The sequence below is a fragment of the Ahaetulla prasina genome, chromosome 2, assembly GCF_028640845.1.
Source record: "Ahaetulla prasina isolate Xishuangbanna chromosome 2, ASM2864084v1, whole genome shotgun sequence".
In the NCBI taxonomy this organism is placed as follows: Eukaryota; Metazoa; Chordata; class Lepidosauria; order Squamata; family Colubridae; genus Ahaetulla; species Ahaetulla prasina.
Window position 1 is genome coordinate 277229029 of NC_080540.1, and position 20323 is coordinate 277249351.

Sequence of the window (20323 nt, forward strand, 5' to 3'; positions counted from 1 at the left end):
CCATATTTTTCCCATTTTCATTAACCTTTTATTTATATCACAATAATTAAATCATTGATTTCCGCTATCATAGAAATGCTGGTGTAGATTTTAAGAGCCAGTGAATTTACAAGAATGTAAATATACTGACCTCTGGTGGTCATTGTAGGAGAACCTTGTTAGTCTACTCAGAACTGGTTTGATAAGGTACCTGTAATGCATCCCCATGCAATCTACATCTAATGAATAATAATCCTATCTTCTCCTTCCTTCTCTCCCCAATTCAAACTGAAATCTGTATAAGTCATGGCACTTTGTGTGACTGATAAAAGTGAGCTGAAGTCTACAAAAATCTATGCCTTTAAATACATTTATTGGAAAAGGTTCTATCAGAAAAGGTTTTATTAGAAAAAGGTTTTATTAGAAAAGGTTTTACTTCAGCTTCAATTGCAACAATGCAAGAGCAAACAATAGATTTAAACTTTAATGTCAACCGTTTCAAACTTGATTGCAGAAAATATGACTTTTGTAACAGAGTTGTTAACGCTTGGAACTCACTACCTGACTCTATAGTCTCTACTCAAAACCCCAAAATCTTCAACCAAAAACTGTCTACTATTGACCTCACCCCATTCCTAAAAGGACTATAAGGGGCGTGCATAAGAGCACAAAAGTGCCTACTGTTCCTGTCCTATTGTTCTCTTCATTATAGTATTATATGCATACTTTTACTTATACTTTTACTTATATATACTTTTTCTCTCATGATGAATTATTGTTTATGTTGATGATTGTATATACTGTTGTGACAAAATTAAAAAAAGATTCCTGTGAATTTTTGACTTCCAGTGGCAATCTGTGTTTGTCCCATTAAGTTATTCATAAAACTATAAATAGTTATTCTTAAGCATTCACAATACTTCCTAATTCATAAAACAAAACATATGTCCTCACTTATTCCAGTCTGTTTTCATTGTCCCAAACTCACATCAAAACAGAAAATTTAATACTGTGTTAACTACATAAAGGCTGGTAGATTGTGTTTTAGTTGACAGTGACAAATGATTGTGGTAAATAATTAAACCTAGTGACTAAAATACGAAATAGGAGCAATGTACCATGTTGTGGAAATAGAATACCATACTGTAATTCCTTGGGCTATTTCACTTTCTCATAACCATTTAAAGATTTTCTGAATTATTTTTATATGATCTTTGATACAACCTATGTTTGAAAGTAATTTGAACACCCACCCCTCAGCCTTTTCATTATCAGGAAGCTAATTTAGAGGAATAAACTAGTTATTATTTTAAAATTTCCACCTGTAAATATGCAATCCCTTTTCCTTTTCTCCCGAGTTTCTTATCTCTGTTTTTGTTTTCCCCCAAATATTTTTAACGGTTTGTAACCCGCCCATTAGGAGTCAGGCAACATAATCAACTGATAATCAATAGAATAGAATAGAATAGAATAGAATTTTTTATTGGCCAAGTGTGATTGGACACACAAGGAATTTGTCTTGGTGCATATGCTCTGTGTACATAAAATAAAAGATACGTTCATCATTGATCATCAATTTTGATTAATAAATGAATTAAAAATTAAGTTAATTAAATTAAATTAGCGTTATGCTTTGGAGAGACAACATCATCTCGGGTTGCATTAATTCCTGGGAGTTGCATCTGATCACAAGAGGCTTGTGGCTGTATTTGTACGATACTCCGAAGTACAAAGCATGCAACTACATTTCAGCCAGTTGCACAAAGCAGCCCAAACAGCATTTATAATTCCTGTATATAATGTTGTGACAAATAAATAAAATAAAATAAAAATAAAATTTGCCTGCGAGAAACTAGGTAAGTGGGCGGAGCTAGCTAACTTCAAACGAACCACGTGTCACTCCTCTGAGTCCCGCCCTGCGCAGAAGGACGTCATTTCCGAAACAACCCAAAGCCTGGCATCTTACGTTCGCTTTTTCTTCCGTCTTGGCTTCGGCGGACTTATTCGGTTGTGGCCTCTCTCTCTCTTTACCGGAAGCGTGTGGAAGACCTTTGCGGAAGTGGGGGCGGGATTAGTTCTTTCTCGTTCTGGCGGCTGAAAGAAAATGGTGAGTCGGTGCTTGTGCGGGTGGAAGATCGGTTTCCATCCGGCGCTTTTGAAGACTTTTGGCCCTGGGATACGGGAGAGGAAAATTGCCTAGAGTTTATCGGACCTGGAGAAAAGAATATTTTTCCAACAGGCTCCCGTGGTTTTCATATAATGGTTGACAATGGAAGATTTCTGTCCCAAGTCCAGGCCTAACTATTTTTTTTTCAGCCATGAGAATGGTGCCTTTTCAGAGGCTTGTGGGGCATCGCTGGGATGGGGGTGGCGGGCCAGACAGGCTTCACTTTTTAAGAGGAAGGAAACAATATACGAGGTTTTCTGCGCGGTTGGTTCAAGTTTTTCCGCTCTACTTAGTTATATTGGAACTTCCTTTAGGTGAAGCGTGGTTCTGCAATCCATTGAGCGTTTAAATCAAGAGGCGAGGTATCCTGCGTGGGTTAATTGAGGTTTTAAACCCATCTCTTGTTCAGAGGCGTTTGCTTGAGCCATGGGGTCTAGATACGTTGCAGTTGGATAATTCAGGGATCCTTTACTTCCAAAGGAAAGGAGTAATTAGCGAAGGGCAGGTAAAGATTTGCAGCTTTTCCTCATCCTTTATTTCTATTGCTGCTTGGCCCCTCACACGCGCAAGGTTGTTCCAGCGAGCATGGTTCTGTTTAAAATGCTAGTTCTCCCAATGTGTGATCTGAATGTTTTGGGATACATTACCCATCAAACTTGATCAGCATGGGATATTGCAAAGTGTTCTAAATAGGGAATAGCCTGCTACTAGATCCTATCATCAGTTTAGTTAGCCATTGTCTATCCACAGCAGGATGAAGGCCTCTTTTGCATGTTTCCAAGCAATATGGTCCTGAGCTTTTCTTTGCCATTTGGGCCCACAATACTTGTTGATGTGGTTGATTCATCTTGGTTTAGGTCTTTTTATCAAGTGGGATCCTTCATCCATCTGTCTGTCTGTCTGTCTGTCTGTCTGTCTGTCTGTCTATCTATCTATCTATCTATCTATCTATCTATCTATCTATCTATCTATCTATCTATCTATCTATCTTATAATATAATGCAATATAATATAACACAACAAAACACAATACAACACAATATATAATAAACATACACACACTAATTTACTAGGACTTACCAGTCAGTTAAGTAATAGTTAAAAGCATATAGTATCTTAATATTTTGAGTGTAAAAATGATTTATACTTGATTCCAGAATTTCAATGTTTTGCGTCACCTTTGTGATTAAGTCAAATTTAATTTGTTTATAACTTTATCCGATGGCTGAAATAATACATTGCTGTTAGCAAATCATGTTTTTATATGTCAGGTGAGGTTGCAATAAGGGCATGCTGTGACTTCTAAATCGGCATACATAGGATTATCTCTATACTGTTAAATTCAGTTAACTGAACAATGTGTTACCTTTATATCAACACAGCCATAACAGCTAAAATATGACCTAACAAAAGTACAAAACCTGTTAGGGTTGGTGGGGAATCTTCACTTTACTTTTGCAGTTGTATTTTAGGAAGTAGTAGTTATCAGTTTAGCCAGGATGTTCCAAAATGTTCTTCTCTTGAGTTGGAAGGCAGTAAATAGCCATCATTATTGGTTGCAAATTGACAACCAATTCTCCATTAATTTGTTTTCAGACTTTGGAAGACCACATACTTCATAAAATTTATGACTGCCCATTTTAAAATGCATAGCTGTGGGGCAACAACCAGTTTACAATGAAAACATTTTTTAAAAAAAATAAAAGTTAAAAATAATCCAGCACAAAAGAAAACCAAGGCACCATATAACAGACTCGCAAAACAGGCACTTCTTGTAACTTCCCTGTCCTAATGCCTAGGGATGAAGCCTTAATCCATGATGTAAAGTTGACACATGGATTTCCAAGGAGTTGTGTTGTACCTTTCAAATAAACATACAAAAAAGTTTTTATGTAGAGAGAAAATAACTCAATAAACTTTGATGGAGTAATTGCTTAGGTTTTGCCATCTAGAAGCTTAGATCTTCCACAGAACTTACAAAAGTGAATATTTTGATGCAAACATTTTATCCTGTTAGCTACTGTTGCTGTATCAAAAAGTGTCTTTAAGAATCACCCAGATGTAATAATCCAACAGGTAAGCGTGATAGTAGTGTTATCATTTGTGTAAAGTAATTTCCATGTCTGTTTCAGACAAAGGGAACATCATCTTTTGGCAAGCGTCGTAATAAGACACATACTTTGTGTCGGCGATGTGGATCCAAGGCCTACCATCTCCAGAAGTCCACCTGTGGAAAATGTGGATATCCTGCTAAACGCAAGAGAAAGTGTAAGATTGTCATTTTTCAAAGTAGAGGAGTAACTATTATTTAGAGCATGGAACTACTGTGCATTTGTATTGGCAAGGATGGACAAGTGGGCTGCTGTTGGTTTTTTCAGAAAGCTAGCTTATGTCCCTAAGATTTTCTGATGCCTGTCCCTCATAGTACTAATCAGATCCATGATTAGTGGATCATGACCAGTTACATTTGTGTACCAGCCAAGGCTGGTTACATACTTCCATTTAATATACCGTATTTTTCAGAGTATAAGGCGCACCTTAGTTTTTGGGGGGGGAAATAAGAAAAAAGCTGATTGGCAGGTGGATCAGCCTCCCAGAATATCCCCAATCAGCTGTTCCCAGAGGTGAATTTTAACAACAGGTTCCTTGGTTGGGAGCTCTGTGCCTTGCTTTTTTTTCTGCTTCTGAAACTGTTTCAGAAAAAACTTTTTTTCTGCCTCTGAAAGCCTCCAAAACAGCTTCAGAAAAAAAGCCTCTGAAGCTCTGTTTGGGGGCTTTTTTTCTGAAGCTTCCATTTCTGATGCTTTTTTCAGTGAAACCTCTGATTGAGGAGCTGGGCGGGGCTATATTCAGAGTAAAAGATGCACCCAGATTTTCACTCTCTTTTGGGGGAAAAAGGTGCGTCGTATACTCCGAAAAATATGGTAATACCCCTTCTCCAGTAAACAATAATAGCAACTAACTTCTTAGCAAGATGTTAGATACTTCTGTAAGATGTTTTTATGTCAGGCTTTTTATTTATTGAAGTTAATCCAAATATAGCATATCACCAAAATGCTTCATACTGCTGACATTTATGCTAAAGAATGAGTGGAACTGCTCCTAATCTAGAACTTAACGACTAGGCCAAATTGGTTTTCATCATAGTTTTACTGTGTTTAATTTTTCAACAACAGTTATTACTAGTCTAAAATTATATCAATAAAATATGGTCATTATTTTTTTCCTTAGACTTTCCAAAAAGTGTTAAAATGAATGTGGGAAATAGAAGCTTGTACAGGGATGGAAACACTCAGGCTTGGATTTCTGTGGGAATAAAATGGGGCAGTATAACAAACTATGTGGAGTAAAATGGAATATAAATTATGTGCCACCATTTTTTTTCTTTAGATAACTGGAGTGCTAAAGCCAAAAGGCGCAATACTACTGGGACTGGCCGTATGAGGCATCTAAAAAAAGTCTACCGAAGATTCAGGTAAGATCCCTCTAAATTTATCTTGGCTGAAATTTAGAACTATCAAATTGTTTGGCCAGAACAGCGCAGCCAGATTTCTGAATCACAGTACATTTGTTTCATGCATATTCCCACAAATGCTGTACGCCACCCAAGGTTCATTTTTCCATGAAGTGGGTGTCCATATGAATATGAATAAACGAATGACACTGAGGTCTTCTTTAACAGCAAAGAGGCAATTACCCATAAGTACCATCTAGATTTTGTCATTATTCCTTGCAAAAGCTTAATAAAATCAAGTTTCTGTTGAGAGGAGCTTGATTTCTGAGGGTTTCACAGAGACATCTATGGGGCAGCAATATTTGAGGTAGTTTTGTATTGTCTTCTTTTAGGCTGCTGTTTTATCTTTCCTGATGGTCTCCTATTAGGACAGTATTAATAAGGCTCCATTTTGATTGGATTGCCATTCCACATAAGGTTAAGGCAAATTCCTTTGGAGTAAATTTAGATCAGCAGTCATCAGCTGGTGGTCCATGGGCACTGGTGGTCTGAGAAAATTTCGGTGGTCAGCAGATTTTTTTTTTTGCATTTTTTATATTGTACTAGAATAGAATAGAATAGAATAGAATAGAATAGAATAGAATAGAATAGAATTTTTATTGGCCAAGTGTGGTTGGACACACAAGGAATTTGTCTTGGTGCATATGCTCTCAGTGTACATAAAAGAAAAGATACGTTCATCAAGGTACAACATTTACAACACAATTGATGGTCAATATATCAATATAAATCATAAGGATTGCCAGCAACAAGTTATAGTCATACAGTCATAAATGGAAAGAGATTGGTGATGGGAACTATGAGAAGATTAATAGTAGTGCAGATTCAGTAAATAGTTTGACAGTGTTGATGGAATTATTTGTTTAGCAGAGTGATCAGGGGTCCTCAAATTACTGTCCCTGGGCTGGATATGTGCAATGAACATTTATGTTGCTGCAGAGTCACCCCCTTCAGAGTCTTTTTGTGTGGGTTGGAGGTTGGGCAGAAATTCCGACTTGGGGTCTGCTTCAGCCTCCTAGGACTTCGGGTGAAGGCTGGAGGGAAGCACCATTGGTGGTGAAGAGCCAAAGGGCCTTGTTCCAGTGGGACTGCCTCATGGCTTGGAACTGGCTGACCATCTCAGCCTGCTGGCCTTGCAGTACTTCAGATCTTCCCTCTGCTTGGAAAGCCTATGCTTGTAGTCCTCAGTGAGGTGGTTCTGCTGAGCCTGCTTCTCAGCCAGATCCAGTTTGAACTGAGCCAGCTGTTTTGCCAACTCTTTCTCCTGGTGGCTGCTTAGCTCCAACAACTGCTACCTGTTGGGGCCCTAAGAAGCCCGGGCAGGGAGGCGAGGGGAGGGGTGAATAGAGGCCGGCAAGGCGGCCCTTGACACAAGTAACATCGAGTTGGCCATGCCCACCCAGTCACATGACCACCTAGCCACGCCACCCAGGCAGTCATTAGGCATATTAGACCATCATATTAGTGGTCCATGGGATTTAAAATTATTTAATTACTGGTCCCTGAGGTCTGAAATGTTGGTGACCCCTGATTTAGAATGGTTAACAATTGATTTCTTTAAGACACTTTAAAGCACACTAGCCTTGTGCTTAAATGTAATATAATTCATTTAAATGACTTGGGAGTCACAACTTCAGCTTACTTTGATGTGCGAATGAGGATGCTTATATGGATTTTAGCAGCTTATCTGTGATGTTCTTAAAACCAAAGTCTGAACATCTGATTTCCTAAGTGATTTCATTTTGTAACTGAGATAAGCTGTTTTTTTTAAAAAAAATCAAATAAATAGAAATGCTTAAATGCAAAAAGTCCTGTTTCTTCTTTGCCTTATACAGGAATGGATTCCGTGAAGGAACAGCGCCAAAGCCCAAGAGAGCTGCTGTTGTGGCTTCCAGCTCATCTTAAGGACTCAGATGTTGATTTAAAATAAATGGCTACTCTACAAAAACAAAATATCATCTTTATGCAGTTTATTCAAATTTGGTGATTTGTTTTGTTCCTTATTAATCTGAAATTCGACTGTAAAATATGGAATTTTTTTCTGTCACATATCACATTTCTTAAATCTAATAGAAAATTCAGATTTGTTTTAACATTCAGTGGAATGTTCATAATTAGGTCTCTATATTCATATACATAATAAGGTCATTTGAGCTATAATTGGAATCTTGAACTAGTCAAACCTGTTCTCAATGGGAGACTCGGGTCTGTTGGTCATTGTGCTATGATTTCTGTGTTTCAGTATCTGCAATCAGACTACAATTTCTATAGTGTAATCTTAAAATAGAGTGGTGTTTCTCAGTCGTGGCAATTGGAAGATGTCTGGACTTTAGTTTCCAGAATTCTCCAGCTAGAATGTCCACACATCTTCAGGTTGCCAAGGTTGAGAAACACCAATTCCTCAAACTCTGTTCTCATGTGGTGATATGCAAAGTGGGAAGCTGGCCTATGGAAACGCAGAGCAAGATTTTGCAACATTCTGTATGTGGGACTAAAGGACAGTAACTTCTTGAGAAGGGAAGAGTTGAATAGGAAATAGCTTTCTTGTAAATACAGGTAGTCCTTGACTTAACCATTAATTTAGTGTCTAAAGTTACAATGGCTTATAACTTTTTCACGTTTAACGATCACAATTTGGATGCTTGGCAACTGGCATGTGTTTATGACGGTTGCAGTGTCCCAGGGTCATGTGATCAACTTTTGTGACCTGATAAAGTCATGGGGAAGTCAGATTCACTTAACAACTATGTTATTAACTGCAGTGATTCACTTAACTGTGGCAAGAAAGGTCATAAAACGGGGCAAAACTCACTGTCTCACTTAGTATTGGAAGTTTTGGGTTCAATTACGGTCATAAGTTGAGGACTTGTGCTTTTAGCCAGTTAAGTTCACAACTTCTTTGTGAGTTGGAAAGGTCTTCAACTAATATTTAAACCATGTCCTTGTGCCATGTTCTCAAAATTGATGAACATCCCCAAATGTTAAGAAAGTTGGTAACAGTGATTGGTATAAGTATGTCATAAAATTGAGTTCAAGCCACTCAAGAGTTTTCCAATAGTTCTTCTATTCTTGTGTTATTCAGACAAAAAGCAAGGCAAGTGTGCAACTAAGCTTAATTAGTTCCTTTATAAATATTACGTGGCTAATTTCAAAGTTAGCTTAGTACAATTGGCTATGCCAACTAGGCTATCAAGAAACTATGCCCAACAAGGCTACTCAGATAACTGCCCAACAAGGCTATTCAAGTTGTTGTAAGTATTGTTGCCCAACTAGGCTACACTGACACAACACATATACACTCTCAACACAGGTGATCAGACTGCATTACAGTCGGCTGGCCCTATTACAGATTTTCTATAATAGAAAATCATCTTGGTCCTAAGTCTGGGTTCCTTCCGATCTTCTCTATATCCAGCTTGTTTATTCTGAGTTCATGTATATGGTACATCTTGCTCCCATGACATCAGGAATTTCACATTCCCTGTTCCATGATTCCATCGAAATATGCAATCTACTGCATTCCTTGCACCCACTAATGTTCCACCTGGTATCAGCAATAATCCACTCATACAGACATCCAAGATCTTGCACTATCAGTAATACATTCCAGCAACGTGAGTTTCCCAGTGGGGTCATGAAAAGGTAAGATATGGTTGTACTATAGGCCCACTATACTCATGACTTATTGTAATATATGTTATATGTTGTGTGTCTTATATTTGTAATATACTCATAGCATATAATGATAGGTAACAAGTATCGGAAAAATTGCTTTGGAGACCTGAAGGATTCTAATGAGCTGATAACTAGATGTATATACTTGACTATGGTTGGATCCAGACTTTGTCATGAGTGATCAAAATCAATTGGGCTTTAAATCCTTAAAATTAACTAATTTTTTTTTATTTAGCTAAACACAACACTTACAAAACAAAATAAAGCCAGTAAAACATTACAGTATATTAAACAATATAGACATGTTTTAATTCCAGCACAAGCATAATATAAATTTATAATGATTATCGATTACATTCTTCCTCTGGCCTCTCCTTGCCAAAACTAACCTAGTCTCTCAACAAGACTGCTGGCCACAAGACAATCCATTTTGCCATTCTCATCACCACCAGATAATCCTTAGTAAAGGTTCATATTTACCGATTCAGATTATAACTGGGACTTAACATGTTCAGCAGTATCAGAGGTTAATAATATAAGGAATGCAAGTGGTTCAATAGCTCTGGATGGTCTTTTGACATTAAAGCAAAAAATGGTGCATGAGATTTCAAAAATGAACTGAAGTGAGAAAAATCCCTATATATAATACAGGAACTCTGCAGAATTTACCTTTTTCTGAATAGCGTTCAACCTGCTGTTACCTTATGCCTCCCACCGACCCGTGCGCTCACAGAGAGGGACTTCTCAGGGTGCCGTCCGCCAAGCAATGTCGGCTGGTGGCCCCCAGGGGAAGATCTTTCTCTGTGGGGGCTCCCACCCTCTGGAACGAACTTCCCCCGGGTTTACGCCAAATACCTGACCTTCGGACCTTTCGCCGCGAATTGAAAACTCATCTATTTATTCGCGCGGGGCTGGCCTAAATTTTATCCAAATTTTATTTTTATTGGTTTTAAATTTATTATTAATTTTAATGGGGTTTTTAGTATATGTGGCCATTTATAATAAGTTTTTTAATTAGTATTTTAAATTGTATATTTTGTACTGTTTTTTATTCTGGCTGTACACCGCCCTGAGTCCTTCGGGAGAAGGGCGGTATAAAAATTGAATAAATAAATAAATAAAAAATAAAATAAACATCAGTAACTTGCTTCTAAATAAAGCTGCATTGCGGATGATATGAGAATGTTCATAAAGACATCAGTGGGATGGTAGAGAATGGTATGATTAGCTCCTATAGTTTAATAGACAGTTGTTCTGTGCAGCGCATTGACTGCTCTACTTTACCAGCCAAACATACAATAAAATACCACTTTGCAGTAAAGTAGAAAAGTCGCAGATTGATTTCCTTTCAATACTCTTAAAATGGCAATTGGGTGATGGGAAAGACTTTGTCACTAAGTGGAGAGCTTCCCAAAAATAGCGTAGACAATAGATCTGAGCAAATTAGCTCTGATTCAATTCACATGGGAGGTTTGTGATGCAAAATGGGCTTGATTTGAATACTGTATGATATGATATAAAAGATTTGCCAGAGGCAACAGTTGGGAGGCTTCCAGACACCTGAAGCTGTTTTATTTTTTGGAGAGCAAGATGAAAAGAACAGAGATGGTACCGTAGATCCTTTAGTGGGCAATAAACCCACTGAGGTTCAGCTAGATGGGCTCAAGAGGGTTTTATTGTAATTAAAAATGTATTTCTTCATAATGTCCTTTTAGGGCAGACAGAGTAGGGACTGGAGAAAGTCCAACTTGGCATCTAGCGTGTAATATAGTTTATAAATATTCAAATCTCTCTTAATAGCAAGCACCTACTTCTTCTCTTGCTTTTTTGGAGTACTGTGAGCTAGTGCAACCACACCACTGATCTCTATAAGTTTTGGAAGGAAGGAGGAAGCCTAGCACAGATATTTGGAAAGCTCAGCTCTTCTCAGGATGGACCTCTTCCACATTGCCAAGGTTTGATGGTATCAGAGCTGCAGCCTGCAGGCAATATAATGCAGAAACAGGCTGACAGAATGAGTTACGGTGCCACAGAGAGAGGCTGGCACCAAGTAAATGAATTCATTGCCTTGCTTTCATCTAGTTCTTAAAAGCAGGAAATGCTTCAGACCAGCATCTTCACAATTAACTCATTATATGGAGAGACTCAAAGTAGCCTTAATCATGCAGCATCTAAACATAATGTTGGACCCAGAGTGTGCATGATCAGCCTTGAGTTCATATTCAGAGCTCTCGGAGATGAACTGAACTCCCATTTATGCTGACAAGACCATCAGGAAAGATGTGTAATGTTCCATTAGCACAAGAAAGCGAACGAGCAGCATTTAAGATTTTTTTCTGGCTGGCTGATCAGCTACAGTAAAGTTGAGAGCTGAGAAAGTTGAATGATGGCCAAAACAACATTAGCCTTACTAGCTGCAATACATGTTTGGAAAGAGAACAAAGACTCTGGGCACTTAAATGGTCAATTAGCAAATACCCAGTATTAGCAGCAACCAATCGCTATGATCAGTTCTCACATTATGAGATCTCAATTTATCCATTCTCATCTCTAATCCTAATACATTTTTCAGAAAATTTTTTGTCTTACTAGATTTGTATACTTTTCTCATTCACTTTGAGATTTAAAGCTTCCTCAGAGCAATTATGTATGTACTGGGTTTTCTTAAACTCAGTGGCATTTGGATGTTTTGGCCATAATAAACATTGCAATAAAATAAGATTAGTGAACTACTTAGATAGGCAAACATTCAGCCAGCTTTTGCATGGCACTTTAGGAAGAGGTAACTTCTAAAATATCTTCACTTTCCTTTCCCTTTTCCCTCTTTCCCCCACTTTCCCTTACTTTGCCACTCTTTCCTTTCCTCTCCTCTTCCTCTCCCCTTTCCCTTTCCCACATGCATACATTTGCATGCATCCTATTCATATGACACTAGATTGCTTACAATTTATAAAGCTAAAACACACCCATACAATAAAACAACTCACAAGCCCACTATTCTATTTCCTGCCAAGCAATTAACTTTCTTGCCTGCTACACTAGCCATGCTTTCTTTCAGCTTGGCAACGAGGGTTTCTTATCAGAAGGAGCCTGAAAAAAGGTCCTACTATAATTTCAAATAACTTTAATAACTTAAAACTCAAACGTTATGGCTTGGTGCTATTATTCTAAAATCTTATTAATTTAAAGGATTGCTCTTATGGAAGATTTTACAGTAGATTCCTAGTAATGTCATCACACAACTTGTCCCCTTAATTCTTAGGAGTAGAGCAAACTTTTCATTTTATTCTTTCAGTTCAGGACAGTACACTTACACATTTTGAAAGCAAAACTCACCTGCTCTAACATTAGCAGATCTGAAGACCAGCATGCTTGCTACTGCTTAAAAGGAAACAAACCACTTGGGGTCAATTTGGAACAGGGGTTTCAGTGTTGTAACTGCCCTACTTATCTCAGGCAAACCAAAGGTGGATCTTTTTTTTTTCTTCTATATTTAATTTTTCCAAAGCCTACTGAGTCTCTGTTCACAATCTCCACCAAGGAAAAGTTAAATGGCTAGGCTCCAAGCTAATCTCCAGTGGCTTTATTCCTAGAATATATCAACTATCTTTCCCAAATAATATATTTAAGTTGCAATATTGTGTGAGGGAGACCAAATTAAACCATGTGGCCTAACATTAATAATGGTGATTGTATTTTGTTAGAATCTCAAAGTACTAAAAAAATAACAGAATCTCTCTAGAGTCTTAGAAACTTAGAGCTAGATTCAGCCCTCTGATTTGTTGTGTTCAATTCAGATTCTCATTTTAATTTGATGTGATTCAAGCAAATCTTCATTTAATCTTAGATGGGCAAGCTGCCTACCTATGTACAAAATAGAGATTTTAGAGAAAGCTCCAAATCCTATCACTGGCTTATCATAAGAGATAGGACCGAACACCTTTTTGGAGGGTGGATGCATTTGAAAATAATAAAGAGCAAAGGAAGGCAGGGGACCTTGGCCAGGAGTTCTGTGCAGATCTGTGCATTTGAGATTTAAAGCCTTCCCATTTAAATTTTACATCTTCCCACTTTTCTTTGCATTTCATTGGAAAACCGGCAAGAAAATCATGCCCTATAGTTTCTAGTTTACTCCTGAAGTCCAACAGAATAATTTTCAGGGCTTCTGAAACTTGGACTAGGCCTACAGATAGTCTATCCCTGGGCTATGAGAGTTGTTTGCTAGGCTGAGAAATTGGACTAAGCTATATAAGGTAATGGTTTAATATGAGATTAGCAACTTCCTGTTTTTAGTGTTCTTAGTCTGATACTTTCTTTCCCACTTTAATAAGAGAAGCAAATATTTCAGTTATGATGGAAATGAGTATCAACACATGCAGGGATCATGGATATGCCAGCTCTGTGATGTGGCTGGCATCAAATGGCTGCTCTGCAATTAAGACAAACATAACTGCCTTTATTCAGTTCCATGCAGAGAAGTGTTTATATTACATTCCTGACTGTATTTTGGTGCTGGAGGATGCATTCTATTTTGTCCCAAGACTTATTCCTAAGTGTATACCATATACACAGAGGACTGCCACTCTATGTTTGAGCCAGTTGCATTTGGCCTAGGTTCAAAAGCTAAAGCAGAGATGAAATTGGTGGACGCTTGAAGAGGGGAAGCTGTCAGGAAATCCCAGGACTATAAGGATAAAGTGGAAAATCAAACATTGACCTGTGGCCAAGAATCTGGGAAAAGGGTGCAACAGGTTAGGGAACAAAGAAAAGGTTGCTTTTTTTTCCCCACTGGAAGAACCGTTAAAAAGCCTTTTATTTGCTCCCTTACTTGTTGCAATCTTTTCCCTAGATCCTTGGCCAAAAGTCAGTTTTTGATCTTCCACTTTATCCTTTATAGTACTGGGATTTCCTGAAGAGCTTCCCCTCTTCAAGCGTTCACCAAATTCACCTCCGCTTTTGCTTCTTTCTGAACCTAGGCAATGCCAACCAAAGGCGGCCGCCTCAGCAAGAACCTCTGCGCCCTCCGTTTGCGCAAAGGCAGAATAAAAACAACGATCCCCATAATTAGGACTAGGCGTGGGCTTCGCGATTCCGAGGCGGGCGGGCGCTTGAGGGACCGCATCTCTCCTCGTCTTGTCGGGCTCCCCCGCCCCTTTCACCGTACACGAGCGGGAGGGAAAGGGGGGGGGGTTTGACACAGTCCAGGCCCTGCTCTGGTGCGCAGGCTCGGTTTTCGGCGCAAGATGGCGGCGGCGGATAAACAGAAACATGAGCACGGGCGGGTGAAGATCGGGCACTACATCCTGGGGGACACGCTGGGCGTGGGCACCTTCGGCAAAGTCAAGGGTGAGCGGCTGGAAAGGGAGAGCCGAGAAGCGGGGAGGGCGGCGGCGGCGGCGGCAGCAGCAGCAGCAGGAGTGGCGCGGTGACCGGACTGCCGGCCGGCTTCCCCCCGTTCCCTCCCTCCCCCGTTCAAGGGGCGACGGTGGTGAAGGTGAAGCTGCTGCGTCCTTTCTCACCCGCGGGGGTCCCGAGGAGGGGAGCTCCCCGCCCCCTTATTTTTTTTCCTCCCGGGGGAAGGGTCGTTTAGCATTAAGGGAGGGTATCCATGGGATTGCATCCCCCTCCTCCCATTTTGCAAAAAAAACCCGTCCCCTCCTTTTTTTTAGAGCGGAAAGGAAAGGGGTGATCTGATGGCTCCAGCGCTCTGGAGCATCCTTCAATCCAGATTAGTTCATCTGTCTAATCTATCTTTAATCTATGTCTGTCTATCATCTTGGTGGGGTTTCACATCCACCAGCCCGGAAACACCCCTTCCTCCCCTCCATACTTTTGGCTGGGGTACCTTTAACTCTGCTCCGTTAAGGAGCCCCCGAGAGACTGGCGAAGAAGCAGCCCGAGGGGACCACATTGGCTTCACCCCCCCCCCGTTTTCTTTGCTTTCCCCCCACCCCAAAGCCCAGCTCCGAGGCCGGCTCGGGTTCCTGTAATCTGACCGGAAACTGCGACCTTTCAAAGGGGCTTCTTCGCTGCCTGGGACTGCACTGCAAAACGTGTTTTCTATGTTCTATGTTTCTATGCTTTTTTTTAAATTTTAATTTAATTTTATTTTTTTGCAAGGGAGCCGCACAGAGTTTGCTGCTCCCCTTATGCGCTGGATTGTCGTGCAAAGGCAATTGCAGCCGGTGGGGGGGGGGGGAGATGGCCGTCTTGGGACGGGGCTAGAGGAGGGAAGAGGGAGCAAAGACAGCCTCGGGATCCAAGTCCGCTTTTAGACTCTCCCAGTTGCTGTTATACCCTCCTCCCAATTTTGTTCTTCCTGCTGGGCTGAGTTCCGTATTATTGCCCCATCTAGTTTCAGCCAGTTCAATGCTGCATCTCTCTTGCTGTTCTCTCTTCTACCCCATAACTCGGTCTACTGAGATCTCTGTTGTAAATAATGAGTTAAAACGAGGAGGTAGAAGCAACAGTAAAGTGTCTGAGATAGAAATCAGTCGCCTCTCTTTGGAACACTTTCAAAAGGAGTTGTTCAAATTCGCTTCTATATACATATGAATGGTTTGCCTGGAAATTAAGATGCGTGTTCGTTTGTATGTGTGTGCCATTTCTACTTCATTCTCGTCAAGGTTTTTATTTGTAAATGGCATTAAGTGCTGAAGGAAGAGGCGGCCTTTCTTCCAAAATAATAAATCTGAAATCACTGTTGAAATCATGCTAAAAGGACAGATTGCTTGATACAGAAACTTAAAGGGACTTTGCTCAAGTGTTAGTCATAGGTCTTCACAGAAAGATGCAAAGATTTTAAATCTTGTAATCAAATCCAAAGGCATTTCTGTGGATCAGCAAGGAATGTTGGTTTTATATGTGCATGTTTTATTTACAAAAATATCTTGCCTTTCTACAATTATATGTATTGATAATACGGTAAATAATCCAACTTCTCAATATAGTTGGGACTCATTTGAAAGAATAGCAGGGTGTTTAATGTTATCCTTGAAATGTGATGAACTAAATAAGAATTTGCTCGTCTTCTAAATTTTGAAATTGGTAGTCATATCTTCTTTGGGAGCATATTCCTCACTTGTTGCATCAAGATAGATAGAGACTCCAAGAAGTCTCTATGACTTAGATCTTACTGAGTTAGCATACGCATACAAAGGTGTCTATGCTAATATATATGGAATTGCAATGTTTCCACCTGTGAATCAAGGACAGAGGAAAATTTTGAAGGAGAATACTGTAATAATTTCATTCTCTTTTCATTCTGTAAGCATTTATATTCTTCTGTTCATATTTTGGAAACTCAGCTTTTGATTTTCAAATGGCTGTATTCTTCGGCTGTATTCTTCTCTGGGTTGAATTAATTCACTATGTGTTATAAATGTGATGTTGTTATAGTGCTTGTCCAAAACATTATATGAAGAATATGTTGCTTTAAAAGTATAACCTCTATCTGGAATTGCTCAGCTGCAGTAGAGGTGAGCCATAACAAAAATAATGCACATTTTGTGCCTGACCCCAGGAAGTCTGGCTATATTGTAAAGCTAAGTACAGTACTATTTAGATCCTCAAGGCTTTTTACATTATAGGAGCAATCTTGGAATTACTGGCACATCAATAATTCTGGAAAATTCCTGTCCTCAGGGATGGTATGAGAAAGCTTTATTAAATGCAACTGGTTAAATTGTGTTTTCTTTTAAGCTTTGTCTGCAAAATTGCAATTATTTGATGAGTAATATTTAACAATATTTTCTCATTCACAGCAAATAATCTAGGCACTATCAGAGATTAGACTAATGGGAAAAATCTTTTTCGAAAGAGTCTGATTTTGCAGAAACAGTATAACAGCCTATTAAAATGCTGTCATTCTTCCAAAAAGAGATAAGAGACGGATCTTTTGAAATGACTTTTGGGCTTTCAGTTCAATACCAGTTTTCATACAATCCTACAGAAATTCCTTGCTATTGCTAAATTCATTGAATTTCTCAAAAGATAATTATATATTTACTCTTAACCAGCTTAATTCATGCATATGGCTATATTCTTTAATTGGGTTTTGACTGAGGATTGGCTGGTTTTCTAATCCATCAGATACTCACCTGCTCATTAGAACGCACCAGACAAAGGAATTGGCCAGTTCTTGCCTTTGCTTAATTTGGGCCCACTTGCCAAGACTGAAGGGTTCTCTAATAAATTGTAATGCTAAAAGACTAGAGCATTTATGACAGTCAGTAGTAAAAAGTAAGGATTGTATTCTGGTGTACTTTCTAAAGTAATTTTTAAGCTTACCAGACTAAAGATGGGTACAGCATCTGAGTTCATCTCCATTTTCTCCTTTCTTATTCAACACTTTGAAGCGATTTATATGCATGTCAGGTTGCTAGTTGCTATAGTACACTTTAGTTAGGTTAGCCAACAAGGTCAAGCCTTACAGCTTGATTCTTCTGTGCTCCTTTACTAGAAAGTCTCCCAGAGCTAAAACAGAGGTATCCATTTATGTTCCCAGTATATGTGTATGAGATTTGCTTGATCGGATTACTTTGTGGTACTATTAATAAGACAGTTAATTGGCAGACCTGCTCAAAAGCAAGAACAGCACCTGCAACAGAGTTGTCTAATTTTTTTTTTTAAAGTAGAATATGCTACCAGATTAACCAAAATCTCAGTTGAGAAATTGACTCTGTTCCAGCAGTTGCTGTCTGGGCAGTGTTCAGAAATATTGTAGGCATATGTTGTTATTCTTAACTGCTGTTGTAGACAGGATTTTTGAATTGGATGAATCACTAGATGCAAGATCAAAGTGCCAGTTTCTAATGCTTTTCCAGCATCTATGACTAATGCTAACAAAGCCGAATTGGCATAAAGCGGAAAACTGATAACTAAGTCAGGACAAGTTCTCCGTACCTTCATATGTAGGAGTCATTGTCTGCACTGTCTTTAAATTGGTATAAAACATTTATACTTTGGATTTAGCAGCTTTGAAGTTTGAATAATAGTATAGGGATTTGGACAAAAGACATTTGATTATATCCTCCCTCCCTCCCCTCCCCCCCCTCTCTCTCTATACACACACACACACACACACACACACACACACACACACATCTTTTTCAGGGAATTACAACTGAATTGCCATTGAATGAAGTATATTTTGTAATATAAGCTCCTTCCCACAGTGCTTGTCATGAAAATAGTTTGAGTTGCCTTTATATTTCACATTGAGCCCTGATTTTGTTAAAGATGGCTCCATAAATACTGAAAATGCTTTGGAAATGGTCCTAGATCCATGATGGCGAACCTATGGCACGCATGCCCAAAGTGGCATGTGGAGCCATGTCGCCTGGCACACACGGTGTTGCCCGTTTCTCTTCCGGGTTTCTGGCGCGTATGCGCATGCTATGATCAGCTCGCCTTTGTGTGTGTGGCAATGCTGGAAACCAGAAGAGCTGGTCTTCTGTGTTCCGGCGTGAGCATGTGCGCTGGCCATCTAATGGGTGCATGTGCATGCGTGATAGTAACCGGAAGACATGCTGGCATGCGCTCCAGAAAAAGGAAGTACCTTATCCGGTGCATGCGCTCCATCACTGTCCTAGATCTTAAGAAACGTAGGGCAAGCATGTTCCTGACAGATTTTGACTAATATAACTCCATGCCTCAATATTGTGTTGAACTGACTTTATTTCTGTTTATAAGCAAGTTGAATCTTGCTCTCGTCTCAGCTTGTGGTTCAGCATTTCTGAAAACAGAAATGTACTTTTTGTGCTTAAAAATGAATCCCCTCCCCTTATTTCCAGGTGAATTACCTCAATCAGAAATGGTTAACTTGAAGCCTCTGGATAATCCAGGACCTGAAGGGAATTCACTTGTCCCATCTTTATCCTGGTATAATCCAGCTATGGTGAACATCCCATCCCCTTTTCCAATGTCACGTCTAACAAAAATCAATACACAAGGGGATTCACATCTATTATGCCTATTGAAATAAATTTTTTCTTCCATGAACTTATTGACAAGTTCATATGGGAGTGTATGTGCTATAATCTTGAAAAATTTTCAAGATTCTTCACACCTGTAAATTGGATTGCTTGACTCCTAGATAGAAGGCCATCTATTTGTGTTGTATATCTGGTGTGGCAGTAATTTGCTGGTGAGTGGATTGTGTGTCCAATGTATTCAGAGATGTTCACATGTAGCATAGCTGAGTACAATGTTTTTTAAGTTTGGCAAATTTAGGATGTGTGGACTTCAGTTCCCAGAATTTCCCAACCACACTGAGGAAATTAAAGTCCACACGTCATAAAACCAAATTCAAAAAACACTGATTTAATGTGTATTTCCATGCATATAAATCCCATTATACATGGAAACAGAAGCCTATAGTTCTTAGAGGTGTTTTTTTTCTGTCTTAAAAAATTTGAAATTATGAAATAAGCTTAGAAATTACTGGAATGGAAAAAATAATTATTTTTATTGCCCTTATTTGTCACTAAATTTTTTATTTTGTGTTCCAAGCAGCAAGAAAATATATATAAGGGAAAAGCAAGGCACTGCATTGTTTGTATCATGCAATTGCTTTGGAAAATGTTGTGTTGCGCTATCTGTAGTAAGATTGAGAGAAATGATAATTTTTATACTGTCCAGTCTATGGCAATTATGCTATGTGTCTTTGCTGCTAGATTTATAGTGTTATAAGTCCTTTTTTAGATTGATCGAGACTCGAGACAGATAAAAGCACTAAACCTAGGACAGATTTTTTTTTAATATCTCCCTATAAGGGGAGATGTTTGTTTGTAAAAAGGAACATAAACATGTTATGTAAATGCTTCCTATATTCTTTTCTATTGCTATCTCTATACTGTGAGTATTATAGCATATTATTACTATTCAATTACTGTTATTTTATTGCTCTATTATAATGATCTATATATTATCCTTTATACCAGGAGTGTCAAACTCAATTTCATTGAGGGCTGCATCAGGGTTGTGTT

General features: G+C 38.9%; 2 protein-coding genes and 1 non-coding gene across 3 annotated transcripts in view; all 3 read left to right on the plus strand.

Moving 5' to 3' along the window:
- Positions 1-1941: 1941 nt before the first annotated feature.
- On the plus strand, positions 1942-7613 carry RPL37 (ribosomal protein L37). The gene is made up of 4 exons (XM_058169981.1): positions 1942-2086; positions 4279-4414; positions 5537-5621; positions 7496-7613. Exons 1-4 carry the CDS (start codon positions 2084-2086, stop codon positions 7563-7565), a joined length of 294 nt encoding a protein of 97 aa, XP_058025964.1. The 5' UTR covers positions 1942-2083; the 3' UTR covers positions 7566-7613.
- Positions 7341-7420, plus strand: LOC131193787 (small nucleolar RNA SNORD72). Its single transcript, XR_009154038.1, has one exon. It is a non-coding gene; the product is annotated as a small nucleolar RNA SNORD72 (small nucleolar RNA).
- A 7083-nt stretch (positions 7614-14696) lies between the features above and the next one.
- The window catches only part of PRKAA1 (protein kinase AMP-activated catalytic subunit alpha 1), a 34594-nt gene continuing 28967 nt past the window's right edge, over positions 14697-20323 (plus strand). The window contains exon 1 of the mRNA XM_058169979.1: positions 14697-14829. The gene's annotated coding sequence lies outside the window, so the exon portion shown is untranslated. The remainder of the gene's footprint in view (positions 14830-20323) is intronic.

What these genes read in the sequence shown, in the direction of transcription:
- RPL37 (XM_058169981.1), top strand. An exon ending in TGCTAAACGCAAGAGAAAGT is followed by an intron (nt 4,415 to 5,536) that starts GTAAGATTGTCA and finishes TTTTTTCTTTAG; the next exon opens with ATAACTGGAGTGCTAAAGCC. An exon ending in AAAGTCTACCGAAGATTCAG is followed by an intron (nt 5,622 to 7,495) that starts GTAAGATCCCTC and finishes TGCCTTATACAG; the next exon opens with GAATGGATTCCGTGAAGGAA.